We start from the raw sequence: 19,436 nt of genomic DNA, 5'->3' as shown, positions 1-19,436 counted from the left end.
GTAGCACAGATTGGAGTTCTCTAGAAATCTTTTGTAGGTTCTCCAGCTGTGGATTGTAGGTGACAACTAGGGGCACTCGTGTTTCATCTTGGGCCTCCTTGTATGTGAGGAGAGTGTCACTGTTGATGGCTGCTGCTTGGCTGATCTGTTTGTCCGTCATGTTTAGTTTGTAGCCCAATTGGAGGAATTCAGTCCTAAGATTAAGGAGGTGCTGGTCCAGGTCTGCTTTTTCTGAGCAGATACGGTTGTACTGAATAGCCTGGCTGTATAGGCTAGGTTCACACTGCGTTTTTAGCATCCGTTTAACAGATCCGTTTTTTGCAAAAAACGGATTGCAAAAAAAGGATGCATTTGTGTGCATCCGTTTTTGATCCGTTTCTCCATTGACGTCCATTATAAAAAAAAAAAAAACGGATCAAAACGGATGCGTTTTTTTTGACGCACAATAAAGTACTGTTGACACTACTTTTTTGACCGTTAAAAAAAACGGATCCGTTAAACGGATTGCAAAAACGCAGTGTGAACCCACCCTAAGCAGCTCGGTCTGTCGGTTTGCGGTATATTGATGTAAGTATCCGGTGGTCTTTAATGCATATAGTTGTGTCCAAAAAGTTGATTTCACTACGGGAATGGCTTAGTTTGAGGTTTATGGTGGGGTGAAAGTTGTTGAAGTCTTCATGAAATTTAAGCAAGGCCTCCTCCCTGCAGTCCAGATAATCAGGATATCGTCAATGTATCGAAGGTAGTCATAGGTTTGATAGTGCATGTGGATAGGTATGCTCCTTCCAGTTCTGCCATAAAAAGATTTGCATACTGTGGTGCACATCTTGAGCCCATTGATGTGCCCATTCGCTGGGGGTATAGGTCATCTCCAAAGGCAAAATAGTTATGGGTTAGCAGGAATTGAATGAGTTGTGTGATTGGTTTTATTGGGAGGTCTTGTTTCTCCAGGTGTTTTCGACATGCTGCAATTCCATCCTTGTGGGGGATGTTAGTGTACAAGGATTCCACATCCATGGTGGCCAATATGGTGTCGTCAGGTTGTGGGCCTAAGGCTTTTAGTTTGTTTAGAAAATCAGTAGTGTCCTGTATGTAGCTGGGTGTGTCTCTGACCAGGGGTTTAAGGATATTTTCTACCAATTGGGCTACAAACCAAACATGACGGACAAACAGATCAGCCAAGCAGCAGCCATCAACAGGGACACTCTCCTCACATACAAGGAAGCCCAAGATGAAACACGAGTGCCCCTAGTTGTCACCTACAATCCACAGCTGGAGAACCTACGAAAGATTTCTAGGGAACTCCAATCTGTGCTACACAAGGATAGCAGACTAAAAGAAATATTCCCAGAGCCCCCTCTGCTTTCATTTCGGCAACCACCAAACCTGCGACAAATCATTGTCCGCAGTGCTCTGAAGGCCCCAACGGATAATGGCACTTCACCCTGCCTACAAAACCGGTGCAAAACCTGCACACATATCCACATCTCTGACAGTGTACCAGTCCCACAGTCACAGGAGGTACACACAATCAAGGGAACATTTTCTTGCAGATCTTTCAATGTGGTGTATCCTATCATGTGTGTGCGATGCCCCACTACAGGCCTCTATGTGGGGGAAACAGGTCAGAGACTTAGGGCCCTATTCCACCGGAAGATTATCGTTTACATAATCGTTAGCGATGAACGATCTTAAACGACCGCTATTGGGAAAGACCTGAAAACGTTCACTCATTTCCATGGAACGATAATTGTTACTTATGATCGTAATTGCGATCGCTTTTCTTCGCTATTTATTCGCTATTGCGTTCGTATCTATTGCAAACGACCGAAAGATGTCTTATTCAATGCGAACGTTTTGCAAACGTTTTGCGAACAAGCAACGATAAAAATAGGTCCAGGTCTTATAAAGCGATCAACGATTTCTCGTTCGGTCGTTAACCGTTAACTACATTTCAACCGAACGATTATTGTTTAGATTCGAACGATTTAACGATAATCTGAACGATAATCGTCCGGTGGAATAGGGCCCTTAGTCAACGTATGAATTCACACTGCTTTACTATTAACAACGGCCGGACAGATCTCCTTGAGGCTGCACATTTCTCTGGAGAGGGACACACAGTAGAAGACTTGCGGGTTACGGTCTTAATGGGACATTTTAAGACACAAAGAGAAAGAAGGGAATGGGAATATAAACTAATGCTCAAATTTAAAACTTTGCAACATGGTCTCAATATCCATGCCAGCTTCATGGCGGCCTATGTGTGACCTGTTCTGGCTATGAAGACCATTAATTGCTATAAGGCCATTAATCTGACAACAATCAGATAGCAACAAGAGCTTACCATCCACTTGTCACGCATCACAAGCTTTAGTTTATTGACCATTTGTAAATAGCAGACCCTGTGTATATAGCATTTTGTTATTTTTAAAGTTTCTAAAATCCTTTGATGAGCTCTGTCTAGTGTGTATATAAGCCTGTGATTTTTTTTCAGTTTTGTATAACATCATGTCTGACGAAGGGAGCTAGACTCTCGAAAGCTTGCAATCAAACATACTCAGTTAGCCTCCAAAAGGTATCGCCTGATTTCTTCTCTATTCTATTGGTTGGTTATGGCAAGAGATGCTTTTCTGCTTGCTGTTTCCAAGGGAGAGTGAAAGGACTGGTTGCCCTGGATGCTGGGGATAAAGTGGTGGAGGAGGGTTGCGCTGTGGTTGTCACTGGGTGGGCTTAGGCCTTAGGCCCGTAATTACAAACTTCATAATGATGCCATGAGCTCTGAATTAATTAAATCTTCATGGTACTGTACTGACACGCTGTATCAGTTCTAATATTTCAACTGAAGCAGGATTAATCTAAATCTGATGCCTACATTTCCTTCTCCTTATTTTAGAGGAGGGTATATTTCCAACTCCGAAACCGAGCCACAGGTCTGTTCTTATGTGTTCCTGAGCCAGCTGAAAATATGAAAGCTGCACGTGTCCAAGTGACTGAGCCAAAAGAGGGAAGCTGTGACCTTTGGTACTATGAGGAAGGGCGCATAAAAAACCAGGTTAGTGGAAAACATGCTTGTATAAGTGTTCTTTTATTTGCCTAATGCACTTGAGGTGTTAATGGATTTAAAGTGAATCTGTCAACTGCAATTTAGGTTCCATAATGCTGACACTGACATAGCTGCTAGGGCAAGGAGACACATGGTACCTTTAATATGTCTGTCTGGGTCTCTACAGTATACAAAAATGTATCAAAGAAGCCCAAGCCCCTGAAGTGCAGCAAGCTGGAATGCCACCCCATGCCCCCTTTCTAGTCATATTCCTGCTTGATTGGCATTAAGATGGAGTCCCAAGCAGGGTCAGGTATTGGAGGGGATGTGAGGAGGTGTTGCAGCTCTCAGCAGTTCAGGAGCTTGGGGATGACTCTTTGCACTGGAGAATAGAAGCATTTTTCTATGTTCTGAAATCAGAGACAGATAAATGAAAGTTACCATGTGTCTCCTTGACCTAATGACTATCTAACAGTGTCAGCAGTTTGAAAACTGAATTGCAGCTATGATCACATATACTGCAAGGTATGTTCATGCGTACTGTGTTTGCAGCGGACTCTTGCATCGTTTTTTTTTCCTTCTGCAAGAATATAGTACCATAGCCTTGTTTAACTATTTAGCTGCCTTGATGTTGAAGGCACCCTAAAGGGACCATGGATATAATGTGGAATCCACGTCTAGATAAATCCATGTGGGAGCCACATAAAATAATACATTGAGCTGAAGGACAAGAACCTTGTTTCCCTTTGAGCCATGGGCTAAAAACCTAAGCATTTATTTTAACTTGGGAAATCGATACCAAATACTTTGCAAAAAACAAAAAAATTATGGATAAAAACAGGTAATGCACAATGCCTATATATCACTATTATTATTTAGCACCTGAGTTAACCTATACAGTATGTGTGATAGCCACGCTTTCTCTCAGCAGTAAACACAGCATTAGCCGGCTGCCCATTTTACATAGGTTAACTGCAACAGAAGACAGGCTCACCAAACAGACACCCCTGGGGCCCTTCCTAGACTTCCAGGGCTGATTATGGAGCGTTTATAATTTCCAAGAGACCTGATCAGAGTGGGGAATACCCTTTCATATTGCCGCTGTAAGGGAATCAGGGACCTAGATGAAATATAGAGACAGACAGACAGTGGAAGCCCTAGTGCTAGGCTCCTCAATACTATCCCTAACTATTTGCCAGTCTTGCGCTAGGCTGCACCAACAACTGGGCGGCGGTCCCAATGCTGGATAAGTGAAACAAAGAACAATACAAGACTGGCAAACACAATAAAGACTAGGCAGATACAGGTAAAATCAGAGATACTAAAAGAGAGTACAAAAACATCAGGCAAAAATATCTATTTGCAGGTGAAAGTGTTATGTGGAGCACTGTCTGTCAATTTTACTGATTTCTTTCTGCTTTTATTTAATGGTAACCACATTTGTTTTTGTTAATCTCTTCATAGATGACTCCTCAAATGAGCCTACAGTTAGTTGGCATGACCACCCCAGGAACAAAAGTAGTCATGTGGTCTGAAGGGCGCAAGCCAATTCAAACTTGGTCACTTGAGGATTCTGGGCTTATAAAGAGCTGCTTGTTTGATGGCTTGTGCCTAGATATAAAAGGTAAGAAATGTAAGCAATGAAAGAAAGTTCTACTTACAGCATAGATCACGTTTGGAGCTACATATTGACATAGTTAATAAGGTTAAAAAAGGAAAGAGTCCATGAAGTTCAACCTACAGAAACCCTACTGTGTTGATCCATAGGAAGGTAAAATCGCAGGAAGAAAAAAAATATTTTTAATTTTTAAATGGTAATAAGAATAATCCCTGGATCACCATCTAGTGCCCATAACTTGTAATATAATATTTTGCAAGAAAAGCATCCAGGCCTCTTTTGAACTTATTTAGTGAATCAGCCATGATAACATCACGTGAGTTCCATTCACTGCTCTTACAGTAAAGAAGATGCCATCTCTGTACTGTCCATTCATATATTTGTACATTGTGATAGGATTGCCCCTAAGACATCTTTTTTCTAAACTAAACAGCCCCAAGCTTGATAACCTGTCCTGGTACTGTAACCCACCCATTTTTTAAATGACCTTGGTCGCCCTCCTCTGCACCCCCTCCAGTTAAGCCATTTTCTTTGGTGCACAAAACTGTACACAGTATATGTGGTCTGACCAGTGATTTATAAAGAGGCAAAGCTATGTTCTCAAATTTAGCAGCTATGCCTCTATTGATGCATCCCAATATTTTATTGGCCTCCGCAGCTGCTGCCTGGCACTGATCACTAACGTTGAGTTTACTGTCCACCAATACCCCTAAGTCTTTTTCAAAAGCAGTTTTAACCAGTGTCTCTAGCCTGTTTCGCTATGGGAATGTGCTGTATAAACTTGGCGCGCTGTATGTAAATTGCCCCCATGTAGTCATCGGGGTGGTAAACCACCAGCAAGTAGTCACTGTCCCCTGGGCGTTCTGGAATGGTAATCACTCCCCCTGGGCCGGATTAGGCTGCATAATTGGGGTGACATCACTGAGAGGCGCGCCTCCCCTCATGTCAGCACGCCTGCGTCCTTACTGCGCTGCATATGGGCAGTACAGCGGGTCCGGTCCGCGCCGTACTGCACAGAATAGCCTTGAACTCATTGCCGGAACTCCAGCAATGAGTTCGAGGCTATTCTGCACCTCCGCACTACGGCGCAGAGTGGACCTGCTCTACTGCGTAAGTGCGGCGCAGCAAGGTCTTAGGCGCACCGACGTTACGTTACCACAATGCAGTCTAATTACGCCCAGAGGGGCATGATTACCACTCCCAGGGGGCAGTGATCCGTCGAGGGTCTGTTCAGACTGCAAACGATCAGGAGAATGAGCTGTTGGTAGGGTAGATGCAGTGGTTGGTGAAGTAAATGTGGTTGTTGGTAGGGTAGATGCAGAGGCTGATGCGGTTGTTGGTAGGGTAGATACAGTGGTTGCTGCAGTTCATGCAGTTGTTGTTAATAGGGTAAATGCAGTGGTTGATGTGGTTGTTTGTGAAGTTGATGCAGTTGTTAGTAGGGTAGATGCAGTGGTTGGTGCAGTAAAAGTGGTTGTTGGTAGGGTAGATGCAGTGGTTGGTGCAGTTGATGCGGTTGTTGGTAGGGTAGATGCAGTGGTTGGTGCAGTTGATGCGGATGTTTGTAGGGTAGATGCAGTGGTTGATGCAGTTGGTAGGGTAGATGCAGTTGTTGGTGCAGTTCATGCAGTTGTTGGTAAGGTAGATGCAGTGGTTGGTGCAGTTGATGCGGTTGTTGGTAGGGTAGATGCAGTCGTTGGTGCCGTTCATGCAGTTGTTGTCGGTAGGGTAGATGCAGTTGGCGATAGGAGTAAAACAAAGCATAGTTGTGAGCTTTGTGTAATGTATATGAATGCTCACAGCTTAGGTAACAAGATCTGCAAGTTAATATCTAGGAATAATGCCCCCCTGTGCTCTGCCCCCATTGTAACACTGCCCCTGTGCTCTGCCCCCATTGTAACACTGCCCCTGTGCTCTGCCCCCATTGTAACACTGCCCCATGTGCTCTGCCACCATTGTAACAATGCCCCCTGTGCTATGGCCCCATAATAGTGCCCCCTGTGTTCTGCCCCCATTGTAACACTGCCACCTGTGCTCTGCCCCCCATTGTAACAATGTCCCCTGTGCTCTGCCCCCATTGTTACAATGCCCCCTGTGCTCTGCCCCTTAGTAATAATGCCCCCTGTGCTCTGCCCCCTTTGTAATAATGCCCTATGTGCTCTGCCCCATAGTAATAATTCCCCTTGTGCTCTGCCCCCATTGTAACAATGCCCCTTGTTCTCTGGCCCCATATTAATAGTGCCCTCTGTGTTCTCCCCCCCATTGTAACACTGCCACCTGTGCTCTGCCATTGTAACAATGCCCCCTATGCTCTGCCCCAATTGTAACAATGCCCCCTGTGCTCTGGCCCCATAATAGTGCCCCCTGTGTTCTGCCCCCATTGTAACACTGCCACCTATGCTCTGCCCCCCATTGTAACAATGTCCCCTGTGCTCTGCCCCCATTGTTACAATGCCCCCTGTGCTCTGCCCCATAGTAATAATGCCCCCTGTGCTCTGCCCCCTTTGTAAAAAAATAGAGCTGGGCGCCCCACAGAATGAGTGGTATAATCTGGTTGGTGGTGGGGACTCTTGGCAGGGGTCCTCAGATGCCGCAGAAGGGTGCAAGAATCGGGGCATCTGACTCTCAGCCCTTGTGGCACATGAGGGTATGGGAGTTGGAATGCCCGGTAGTTTGAAGACTCGGCAGGTGGAGTGGATAAGGTCCCTAATATAGGGACATTCGCTGTACCAAGTCGGACTTCAGTGGATGGGTGGAAGGGGCACCCACAAAAATAAGACCATGACCGCTTAATTTGTTGGATGAAAGTCGTTAGGGTTTGTAAGGTGTTGGGGGCCGCTGGGTGCACTGCTCCAGCTAGTACAATAGATAAATGGCCTGAATCATTCCTCTTGAGGAGTGTTAGTAGGTAATATCAAAGATTGTTGAGAACAAATTCGTTTTGTAGTGGTAGGTTTTGGATGCATAAGACGCGAAAAATAATCATGGACAAGGGAGAAGCAGTATCTTTTGCAAGGGGCTAAATTTTAGCGGGTCCAGTGTAAGAAGCATTAGATTACCTAGAAGCATTCTCGGGGATACCCCCTCTTGAAATTTGGTATAGATGTAATCTTCCTGGATACACCCCTCTGTTTGGAATAATTCAAAAGTACTGTTCCTGATTCTATATGATTTTAAACATGAATCTTCCTTTCTATTTAAAAATGTCCCCTGTGCTCTGCCCCCATTGTTACAATGCCCCCTGTGCTCTGCCCCCTTTGTAATAATGCCCTATGTGCTCTTCCCCATAGTAATAATGCCCCTTGTGCTCTGCCCCCATTGTAACGCTGCCCCTGTGCTCTGCCCCCATTGTAACACTGCCCCATGTGCTCTGCCACCATTGTAACAATGCCCCCTGTGCTCTGGCCCCATAATAGTGCCCCCTGCATTCTGCCCCCATTCTAACACTGCCACCTGTGCTCTGCCCCCCATTGTAACAATGTCCCCTGTGCTCTGCCCCCATTGTTACAATGCCCCCTGTGCTCTGCCCCATAGTAATAATGTCCCCTGTGCTCTGCCCCCTTTGTAATAATGCCCTATGTGCTCTGCCCCATAGTAATAATTCCCCTTGTGCTCTGCCCCCATTGTAACAATGCCAATTGTTCTCTGGCCCCATATTAATAGTGCCCTCTGTGTTCTCCCCCCCCCCATTGTAACACTGCCACCTGTGTTCTGCCATTGTAAAAATGCCCCCTGTGCTCTTCCCCAATTGTAACAATGCCCCCTGTGCTCTGCCCCATAGTAATAATGCCCCCTGTGCTCTGCCCCCTTTGTAATAATGCCCTATGTGCTCTTCCCCATAGTAATAATGCCCCTTGTGCTCTGCCCCATTGTAACAATGCCCCTTGTGCTCTGGCCCCATATTAATAGTGCCCTCTGTGTTCTCCCCCCCATTGTAACACTGCCACCTGTGCTCTGCCATTGTAACAATGTCCCCTGTGCTCTGCCCCAATTGTAACAATGCCCCCTGTGCTCTGCCCCCATATTAATAGATATACATTACAAGCCTCACTGATCACATGACACAGCCAGAAGAAGACTGCACTGAGCGCAGACTTCTACCAGCTCGTTCTCACGATTGGTACGGGTCTGAATGTTCATACCCAGACCGATAAAATGAATATGACCGATATTATGAATATGCCTCTATGACATGCAAAGATGGAAGACTCCCACAGCATCCAGGCTTCCAGCTTTATTACAACATTTGGTACAAGGAAGCCTTCCTTGTACCAGATGCTGTAGAAAAGCTTGGACTTTGCTGTTCTTGGATGCTGCGGGAGTCTTCCATCTTTGCAAGTTGGAACATCTGGGATTGTGGACTCTCCTGCGTGCATCACCTTCTCTAACTTGGGCATTGTCAGACTACACCAGATCACACATTATGCTAAATTTCTTTTTGGTACTCCATGGAGTAGCTTTTTCTTTTTGAACTTATGTTGTAAGGGGTTAAAGATGTACACTTACCTATACAGTATACCTGTGAGAGATGAGAAAAGCCGGTGAGTGGATTTTCTCCGGCAGTGGCAAGAGGTAACAGGTTACTTTCCAGGACAATTGGGAGCTACCGTGTGCCAATTTTCCATCTTTGTGTCAGTGACATAACCTGGCGCTGGAAGCACTGACTGTAACTAGGGCTGATTTTTTGAGTATGGCTTATAATTCAAGTCTACTCCAAAAACCCTGCAAAATCAACTAGGGCTTGTTTTTGGAGAAACAGGGTAATAAGAATCTTGAGTTTGGTTTATTTATCTGAACTATCACTTTTGCTCACATTTTCTTTCTTTACTTACAGGTGGGCACAGTTTTGACTCAGACCATGTTGTAGTGTGGGAAACAGCAGAAGACAGGCCGACACAGTGCTGGGATCTTGAGGTGTTCTGATGCTGCCAAGAGTTAGTTTTTTTTTATTTCAAGGATGACTTGTGTCACTGATGTTCTGGTCATAAAGAATATTACAGCACAAGCAGCAAAGACGTTACTTAGAGGGCTCACACTTAGTTATCAACAGTCACTCTAAACAGATTTTAGGAGCACATCATCACCTCCATGCTCTGTACTACAGTATTATGTAAGTTAAGATGCAGACTGGCAGATAATAAAGTGTGATGCACTTCACTATTGACATGAAAACATCTGGGAAATGCGAAACTCCAGCTGAAGATGACCGGATACAAAAGACTCAACTTGTATTTTTTAAGCATCTCAGCGAGTCAGGTTTTAAGTTCTAGAATATTTATATATATATATATTTTTTATACAGTTTCAGTCTTTGCCTTTCTTTTCTAATTCACAAGTTCGGGGTGATTTTGTATATATATTGTATTATATATATGGGACTTATTAAAATGAATGAGCACACAGCTGGTTCTGTAAAACTTTTTGTGTTTACGATCTGTTTATGTAACTCTACAACAAGCAAAAGTAAAATGATAATACAAATAGATATCACGTCATGATGCATTTCATGGTACAATCAGGTTTATTCTGCAAAACAGGCTCACTACAGGCAGTGGTTCAGAGAAAGTAGAGTAGATGTTTATTAGTTGCTTGGAGTCATCTAGACTCTTCTGATCTTCATCATTCAATTCTCATGGAAGAAGTTCACATGTTCAGGATATAGTGAGAAATTAAAAATGTAAGGATGGTAAGCAACATAGCAGACATGTCTGGAGCTCCATTCACAGTGTCTGGACCTTTAATAGTTGAAGTCAAGTTTTTGCCCTAGTGTGAAACAAAAAAATGGGGTATAAATGACTTCTAATAGTACATATCAAAATGAATGTCAGGTCTGTACCAGGTACAGAGCAGATAGGAGATAAAACAAGTAATGCCTTTGTCTTTGCTAATGGCCATTTGTAGAGTAATAAAATAGCATTTTTTTATTGGAAGCTTAAGTGCCTCAGAGTTGTGCTGAGCCATAGCATGCATGCCTTCTGCCCTACATCTCCCTGTCTTGACTGATTGACTTATGGTGCTGAGCCTCCAGCCCTGTACCTCAATTAGTCAAGGCAGGGATAGGTGGGGGAAGTTTTAAATCTTGTTAATGTCTGCATGATTTTCGCAGGTGAGACTGCGTATGATTTTCAACCACATTGCAGAAGTCCCTTGGAAATGTGGCATCTTCTGGGTCCTTAGCCGTAGACTAAACAGATGATGATGCAAACAATGATGTTATGTCATTACTTACCTACAACTTAATCTTAAAGTCATGACATATAAAAAAATTAAAAAAAAACAGCAACTATATCATTAATGCTTGCCTTATTTGAAAAATAGTCCCTGGATTACAAAAACTTAATTTTGAGCAATGGTGGCTTCAAAAAAGTATCAAAGGTATCAAATTACTAAGAAGGAGTCGGTGAGTAAAACAGGCGACTTTAGAAGTTATTTTGTGGAAATGACATGGGCAGAATAGCCCTTTAAACCCCCCCAAATGCCCCTGGTCCATAACTTAAAAATAATAAAAAATTCCACTCACCTTTCCTCCACTCCTGCGCTGGTCTGGTCCCCTTCAGTCAGCTGCAGTCTGTACGTGATGAAATTATGTAATTGTAAGTGCGGGCCCCCCTGGCATACATGAGCAGAAAGTTCCTGCTGTTGTATGTACAGACACCCTGCTCCTGTACAGTAGTGAGGGGTGATGCGTACATTATACTTTACATTGTTAGGTCATGCAAAATTATGTATTCCTAAGAAATAAACAGCGCAGACCGGCACCAAACTGTTTGTGCACCCCTGTGTTAGATTAGTCAGCTGCAGCAGTGCATAAGGGCATATATAGCTGCTCGCCAATCAGCATTCTTCTTCACTGGGAGGGTCTGTACAGAGCAGAAGGACAACTGGCATCACTTTGTGCATTTGGTCTCTTTTTGGTTGCATTAACATTGGAGCCTCCGCTGCAGTTTTTCAATTAAGTGAGACACCTAGTGGACAAAATTATATATAATGCCCGCTGAGCGTTCCGTATTCTCTGATGGCTTCTTTATTATTTTTAACATAACAGCAGCACTTTATAGTCACTTTTACAAAGTTATTGACTCTCACAGTGGAATGAAAATCCGCAGTGAGAATAGAGTGCCATAGACTTTAATGCTAATCAGAATTACAGCAGATTTCACTGTGAGAAACTTGCAGCATGAAATTCACTACTATACGGTATGTGTGAGCATACTCTTAAAGGGGTTTCCTGGTTTTATGTTAAGGCTCAGTGAGGTTAGAAAAGTTTTACATCTTTCTAATAGAAATAGATTCCTTACAGTTTTCTAGATATGAGTTTGCTGTCAGTGAATGATGACACTAAACTAGTTATGTTCTCAGCTGAGAAGTACATACACTTCTGTTAGCTTTAGGTAATGTTCTGTGTACTAAACATTCTGGACTGCTGAATGATATGCTGACATGTTTAGCCCACAGGGCCCTGCCTAGAATACATACAGCTGTATTAGCAGAGAGCAGCACTAGGTATGTACAGCATTTGAATATGAGTGTCCTCACTCACATCTTGTAATGCTTCATATTGGAAAACACATATTTTGAAAATGGTGAGAAAGTTGGGTGTACACTTTATAAGCATTTCCTGTAATAAGTGTATATTGGTGATTTGTATAACTTTTGGTTGACCATATAATACTTCAATAAAAATTTTCACAGGACTTCTCCTTTAAGTATCAGGTAATCCAGAGTATAGACGCAATTTAAGATAATATACATGACCTACTACACCCCCATTTTATTAAATAGAATTGGATGCAGAGAACTTTGTCTGTGTAAGATGGGGTATGGAGGAAACTGACTTGGTGCATGTTTTTTTTTTGTGTGTGTGTGACAAATTAAAGTCCTACTTGGATGGAATGTCAGTTATCTTGTCTCAAAAGGGTTAAACAAGCATAAATTAACCATAGAGTAAGCCCTGTTAGGAGAAGATGGTGATTTTAGGGAAAATAAGATTCTTATAAAGTACTGTTCCTGGCCAGATTGATAATATTAAGAAGATGGTAGTGTCCGTCAGATATATCCCCTGTAGGGTGGGAAGATCTAGTTGATTTGGTCAGGAGATATGAAGTGTTTTCCAGCAGCACTACTTGGGAATTAGGGAAAAAAATTCCAAAATATCTGGTATAGGTGGGTAGCGTCTGATGGATCCACAGTCAACTGACGCTGTATAACTTTTCCCCTCTCTCTCTTTATTATTTTAAATTTTTTGACTGTTTTTATACATGTGATGTAAATATGCAGATTTTCTACTTGTTACGAATTATAATTTTTTGCTCTAGTGGACACATGTGATGATTGCTAATTTACTTTATATAAATGAAAAGGAATAGAGCAATTTTAAAAAAAAAATTGTCAAAGAGGTGTGGCCCAGGCAGTTCACAGCTCTGAATTTGAACTTTTAGCACATTGTAGTCACAGACAGATAAAAGGTCATACATGAATCCTTTCCCCCAAAAACTGTGTAACATTCTCAGCACTTTGGTACTCAGCTTCCAAGTGACAGGATTACTTTAGGTAATACACAACAATATTTACAATATTACGCCTGTCAGAGTAACATTAAAGAAGCACTGCCCTTTATGTTTTGGAGGATAGATGGCACCCAGGTGCCGTGCTTACTCATTACTGTCTTTAATCCCCCGTACAGTGTTCTTTGCCCTGTAGTTTGCCATTCCGGGGCAGGGACAGTGCCCATGGGACATGCTGCATTGAAGAGACCGATAATCACTGCTTTGTACGTTTCTCTATATGATGCTGAATTGTGTGTGCCATAAAGAAACACTCCATCCTGGTTGAAGTTAATGTTATTAGTTTTCTGGCCCTACTCCCTCTTACTACTATTTCTAGCAGTCTGTATCTCCACCCAGCTCTTCTAAAGTTGGATCCTCACAAGAAACATCATGTGTTATGCCCCTTTAGGGTGTCCACACCCTTCCATGTCTGCCTGCCCACAGGCCTCTTCATAACAGTACATGCTCTGACACAGACAGTGACTCAGGCTGGAAAAAGACTCAACTCTACCACAACAGTATGTGCTGTTATGCAGAGGGCTGTGGTAAGTATTCAGCGTTGCACAAGCAGGGAGCTTCGCTTTTAGCTGACTGTCAATCAAGCAGGGATAGGAACAGGAGGGGAAGCAAGGAGGCATTCCAGCTTGTAATAGTTTACACAGGAAAATAAAAGCATCTTCCTGAGTTATGGAATCCCAGACAGATATATAAAAGGTGCCATGTATCCCCTTAACCCAACTGCGATTTATAAGTGTCAGCAGTTTGGAACATGATTTGCAGCTGACAGATTCACTTTAAGGCTGGGTTCACACTACATATATTTCAGTCAGTATTGTGGTCCTCATATTGCAACCAAAACCAGGAGTGGATTAAAAACACAGTAAGGCTATGTGTCACACAATGTTGAAATTGAGTGGATGGCCGCCATTTAACCCCTAGACGACCCTGGGCATACCCGTACGTCCTGGGCCACCTAGGGGTGTTCAGAGCGGGGCCGCGGTCCCGGGTGCCGCATGTAGGCCGGGACCGCGGCTATTAGCAGGCACGGTCCGATCGCTGTACCCGCTAATTATGTAATCAGATGCAGCTGTCAAAGTTGACAGCTGCATCTGATTACTATTTGCAGCCTTATCCCTGGTGTCTAGTGGGGGTACCGCCCCACCCCGCGACGCAATCGCAGAGGGGCGATCCCCATGTCCTGTACCTGCCGGGGTCTGCGCCCTAATGGCGCTGATCCCGGCTCGGCACTCCGTTATTTTCGGCTGCAGCAGCCGGAAGCGATCCAGTGCCTATCTCATTGATCTATGCTGTATAACTATACTGCATAGATCTCAATTAGAGATCAGTTTACTTATACTAGAAAAAAAGTGTTTTTATTAATAAAAAGTCCCCTCTCCTAATAAAAGTTTGAATCACCCCCCTATTCCCATGTTTTAAATAAAAATAAATAAATAAACATGTTTTGTATCGCCGCGTGCGTAATTGCCCAAAATATGAATTTATCAGATTCCTGATCTTGCACGGTAAATGGCGTAAGCGCAAAAAAGTGCAAAATTGTGCATTTTTGGTCGCATCAAATCCAGAAAAATTATAATAAAAAGCAATCAAAAAGTCACATATGCGCAATCAAGGTACCGATAGAAAAAACACATCATGGCACAAAAAATTACACCTCACACAGCCCCATAGACCAAAGGATAAAAGCGTTATAAGCCTGGGAATGGAGCGATTTTTAAGGAACATATATTTGTTAACAATGGTTTGAATTTTTTAAAAGCCATCAAATAAAATAAAAGTTATACATGTTACATATCATTGTAATTGTAACGACTTGAGGAACATATATAACAAGACAGTTTTACCCCTCCAAATAAAAAAAAAGCGTTTCGTTTTTTTTCAATTTCACCACACATTTCATTTTTTCCTGCTTTCGCAGTGTACTTTATGAACAAATTCAGCCCGTCATTGCAAAGTACAATTAGTGGCGCAAAAAATAAGGGCTCATGTGGGTTTCTAGGTGAAAAAATGCAAGTGCTATGGCCTTTTAAGCACAAGGAGGAAAAAAAACGAAAACGCAAAAATTGAAATTAGCCTGGTCCTCTAAGGGTTAATGGCAAATATTTGCTCTCGGACGTGTATAGCAAAGTGCCCAAAAAGCACTCCTTGGGGAGGGTGAGTAGATAAAAACAGCTTGTTTATTTTGCTGTGAATATAGCAAATTTATAAACAATATATATTTTAAAGGGCCAGAAAACCCCTTTAATATCTTTGAGGCAAGTATAAGGCTGCGTTCACATTACTGTGTTCTGTCTAAGAAACACTAATTGTGTTCTGGCTACACTAAATTATGGTGCAATGAGCTTTCAAACTGCCAAAGCACAACCCTACCCAACTGACAAAGCTGTAGGGTAGTCCTCTGTCATTTATGTAAGGTAGTCCTCTGGCCGTTTAGAAGCTCACTAAACACTGAAGTAATATCTGTGTCGGACACTACGTTGGGTGCCTCTGTCACAGGTTTCATCCAAAATACTGGACAAAAAACAGCAAAGGAAGGACAACATGCTGGAAACTAGGCAGTCCATAGGGTCTGTTGGACGCTTTTGGTGTCTGGCATACAGTGGTTCCCTTCTTTTTGAATCTCATTTTGGTCAGTATTTTTACAGTTGTACTTAGAGTTTTAGTCTGTCTGGTCTGATCCCATAAAAGAGCTATTGTACTATAGATAACTGAAAAAGTCAATACTGGCCATAATAACAAGATGTCAGAACATACAGTGCACTGTAGCTTGCTGCATAGTCATGTCTGTACAAGCTACAGTGCACTGTATGTTCTGACATCTTGTTATCATTGCCAATTATCGAAATGTGTGTTTTTTTTAATTGACACGGAGTGCATAATAATTCATGATAAGTACAATATCCCATGAACCTATGCTATAATTCTATGGTATTTTCAATTGAAGGTGCAAAGTGCACAAAACAATAAAAAGCCTCTGTATGCTCCATCATGTACTACCTCATGGAAAGCATTCTCCCCTCACAAAATTGGCTGTAGACTGAGGCATGTATTTCTATTTTCACACACCATTTTATGTGCCTGTTTTTGTTTTTTTTTTCGTTTTTTTCCCCAAATGTTTACTGCTCACAAATTGCATCAAATAACAATGTGTGAACACTGTAAGACCTTACCTCACAGTTGTAACTTAGTTAAGTTTTATACCAATCAGTCATAACATTGAAACCATACTATGTTCTACTGTTAGAACATACAGAGGCTTTTTATTGTTTTGTGCACTTTGCACCTTCAATTGAAAATACCATAGAAGTATAGCATAGGTTCATGGGATATTGTACTAATCATGACTTATCATGCACTCGGTGAACAGCGTCAGTTGAACAAAAACACACATTTGGAGAATTGCTGTTTTTTTTCCACAGCACGAAAAACAAAAAAAAACATAAGCAAATAAAAAGAATAACAATACAAGTGAATAAGCGTTATTCACTCCAAAATTATGGTAATTAAACTTTAGTGGCAAAATAAGAAATATACGGTTAAAGAATGTGACTTCCATAAAAAGTACTTTTATTGTGGAAAACATAAAACTTAAAAATGAGCCAGCTTTATTACCACTATAATCATAGCCCACAGGTTATAATTATAGAGTACAATTATTCTAAAATGCAAAAGAAACCTACCAATAAAAAAAACAAGCCATACTGATGCGTCAGTGGGAAAATAAAATAGTTTTGGTTATCAGAAAAAAATTGTGACATCCTTAACACTTAAAACAGACTTAAAGTGAAATGAAAGGTAAATTGTAATTGCTTGTTAGTGGTGGTCATTTAACTCCAAAGCTATGTTCACACACTGTCAATATGACGTCCGTTTTTATTGGGCAGCCATAATTTAACGGCAAATAATGGCGTTATTTGTTGTTAAATGTCAGTCATCTTATAAAAATGATTGTCATTATGACAGTGTGTGAACATAGTTAAATGCTGAGGGTTTGGATTCTGAGAAGTTGCTGGATCCGGACACTTTCATAAAATGTGACCAGGTTTTAGCTGCAATCACTTATTACGGATATAATATGTGCTTTATAAATATAAATAAGTTAAATATAAGTTTACACTAAAAAACAATTCCATTTGAAATGTTAGCATACCCGCCCAACCCTCATTGAGACAAAGAAAATAAAGTTCTCCCTATTGCTGCTGCTTTCATGTTTTCTAATGAACCCCTTTAAAAGCAACATATACTGTAGATTTACATATTTCTTACTTTTAAAACCTTCAGAGATGGATTGCACAAGGGTCATAAATTGAAGGCTCATAAAAAGGTAAGAGTCTTGTTCTGTGCATCCTATTTTAATCAATAGGACCTTGCCACCAGAAGATTTTATATTGCTATAGGTTAGAGTTTAGGTTACTGTCCACAAGGCACAGAATTTTGGGTACATTCACATGTAAAGCAATAAATCCACGGTATCAAAAAGTTTGCAGGGAAAAGTTTTGTTTCAGTTCTGTTTGAGTCAGAGTCTGGCTTACAGAATGAGCATCACTAATCACCAAATAAGTATTGACAAGGAACTGTTAAGGCCCTATTACACCAAGCGATTATCGGGCGTATTTGGATGATACTGACCGTTCCAGCAGATAATCGGTTAGTGTAATAGAAGACAACAATCAGCTAACATGCACAATGTCGACTGATGATTATCTTTAAACATGTTGACACAACAATGATCCCGATAGCAGCAATATGCTGCCATCGGTCCCCTCGCCCCAAACGAAGAGCAAGTGAGCGCTGATGTGACAGGTCATTAATTGTAATAGGGGCTTTAGACAGTAATACTGCTTATAAAGGGTTATGCACACAAACGTCTGAAGCATACTAAGGATTTTACTGCCAAATGTCAGTGTGACAAAATAACATTGGTATTGGTGATTTCTGGAAAAAAAATCTACCTGCACTGTTACTGTAAGCAATGCACATTCTGTAATGTTCTGGAAGTGACTGAAATCTTCACTGAAGATTCAGCTCTTAATACCTGAGCGAACTTACCGAATGTTTGGGTTCGGCCAAACCCAAACGATTTGCATTTGACTCCTGGTGGATGGAGAAATTGGATGCGGGAAAAGCAAGGTGCCGATGGCTGCACCCATATTTGCCAGGACTCCTTAGGGCTGCATCCAACTACTCCAGCCACCAGGGGACAAATGCCGAGTGTTTGGGTTCAGCCGAACCCAAAAGTACAGCAGGTTTGCTCAACACTTGTTTTATTTAATATGTTACAGAAAAATAAGGCATGACTGCAGTAGGAAGATTCACTGGCACTTACCGCATTTTCTTCTCCTAGTGCCACTACCATTAGGCAGAGCATCACTGCACATGGGAAAAGATAATGTTTCATTGTTTGAAGGAAGGTGTCACAGCAGAGCTTGTGATGGGCTCGGTAAGATGCACAACCTTCTAAACTCAGAGCGTTCTCCACAGGAAGCAATACAGTACAAGAGTATCGTTTTTCAACTATGAAAATCCTGAAGTGAAAGTATCTGTTGCTGATGGAGATGTTTTTGTTACTGACCTTATGGTTTAACACCTGCTCATAGAGACAGGAAGATTCAACGAACCTGCCCTACAATGAGCACAGCATGGGGACAATGTAAAACCACTTCCAGGATGTTCATCTTGTTTGTGATCTTCAGATAAACATCTCAATGCAGTAACAAGGAGAAAATGGAAATACTAGATATAACTTCAGATAAATGATGAACAATAGAACAAGCTGGGCAAATACTATGGGCCTGACACATGTACTGTAGATCTAGTCCTTTCATTTAGGGGTCATTCACATGTCTGTAAAAATCTGTCCAATAGCGGATTATAATAGGTCCTTTTCGGGCAGTAGCCTGGGGCCCATGGCCACCCAAAAAGACTTATACTTTCAGTTGTGTTCTGTCTCCTGGCTATAGTTCTGCAATGATTTGCAAAAAATGCCGCTTTTTTAATGCAATTTTGTGCAAATTAGGGCATCATGACATTATCTATCCTCTACTATGAACACCACGCTAGTGCGGCCATAGTTAGAGTGGGGTGGGGGGCCCAGGCTTGGTGAACAGCCCGGGGCCTATGGTAAAATTAATCCGCCCCTGATTCTGTCCGTACACGGACGGTGTTCAGCGTCTTGGACCACGGATGCTGGGAGTTCCTAAACAGTTTA

General features: G+C 42.1%; 1 protein-coding gene and 1 long non-coding RNA gene across 3 annotated transcripts in view; one reads left to right on the top strand and one right to left on the bottom strand.

Annotated features, from left to right (window-relative positions):
• The window catches only part of CRYBG2 (crystallin beta-gamma domain containing 2), a 144,835-nt gene extending 134,551 nt beyond the window's left edge, over positions 1-10,284 (top strand). For both annotated transcript variants that reach the window (XM_069971524.1, XM_069971525.1), the window contains 3 exons: positions 2,897-3,055; positions 4,511-4,670; positions 9,499-10,284. In XM_069971524.1, coding sequence (XP_069827625.1) covers positions 2,897-3,055; positions 4,511-4,670; positions 9,499-9,587 — 408 coding nt within the window. In that variant the 3' untranslated portion in view covers positions 9,588-10,284. The remainder of the gene's footprint in view (positions 1-2,896; positions 3,056-4,510; positions 4,671-9,498) is intronic.
• LOC138793164 (uncharacterized) lies at positions 10,167-18,808 on the bottom strand. The gene is made up of 2 exons (XR_011363224.1): positions 18,555-18,808; positions 10,167-10,427 (listed from the first exon to the last, which is right to left on the bottom strand). It is a non-coding gene; the product is annotated as an uncharacterized lncRNA (long non-coding RNA).
• Between the last annotated feature and the right edge of the window lie 628 nt (positions 18,809-19,436).

This window comes from Dendropsophus ebraccatus, chromosome 5 (genome assembly GCF_027789765.1).
Source record: "Dendropsophus ebraccatus isolate aDenEbr1 chromosome 5, aDenEbr1.pat, whole genome shotgun sequence".
Classification (NCBI taxonomy): Eukaryota; Metazoa; Chordata; class Amphibia; order Anura; family Hylidae; genus Dendropsophus; species Dendropsophus ebraccatus.
This window is presented reverse-complemented; position numbering and strand designations above follow the sequence as displayed.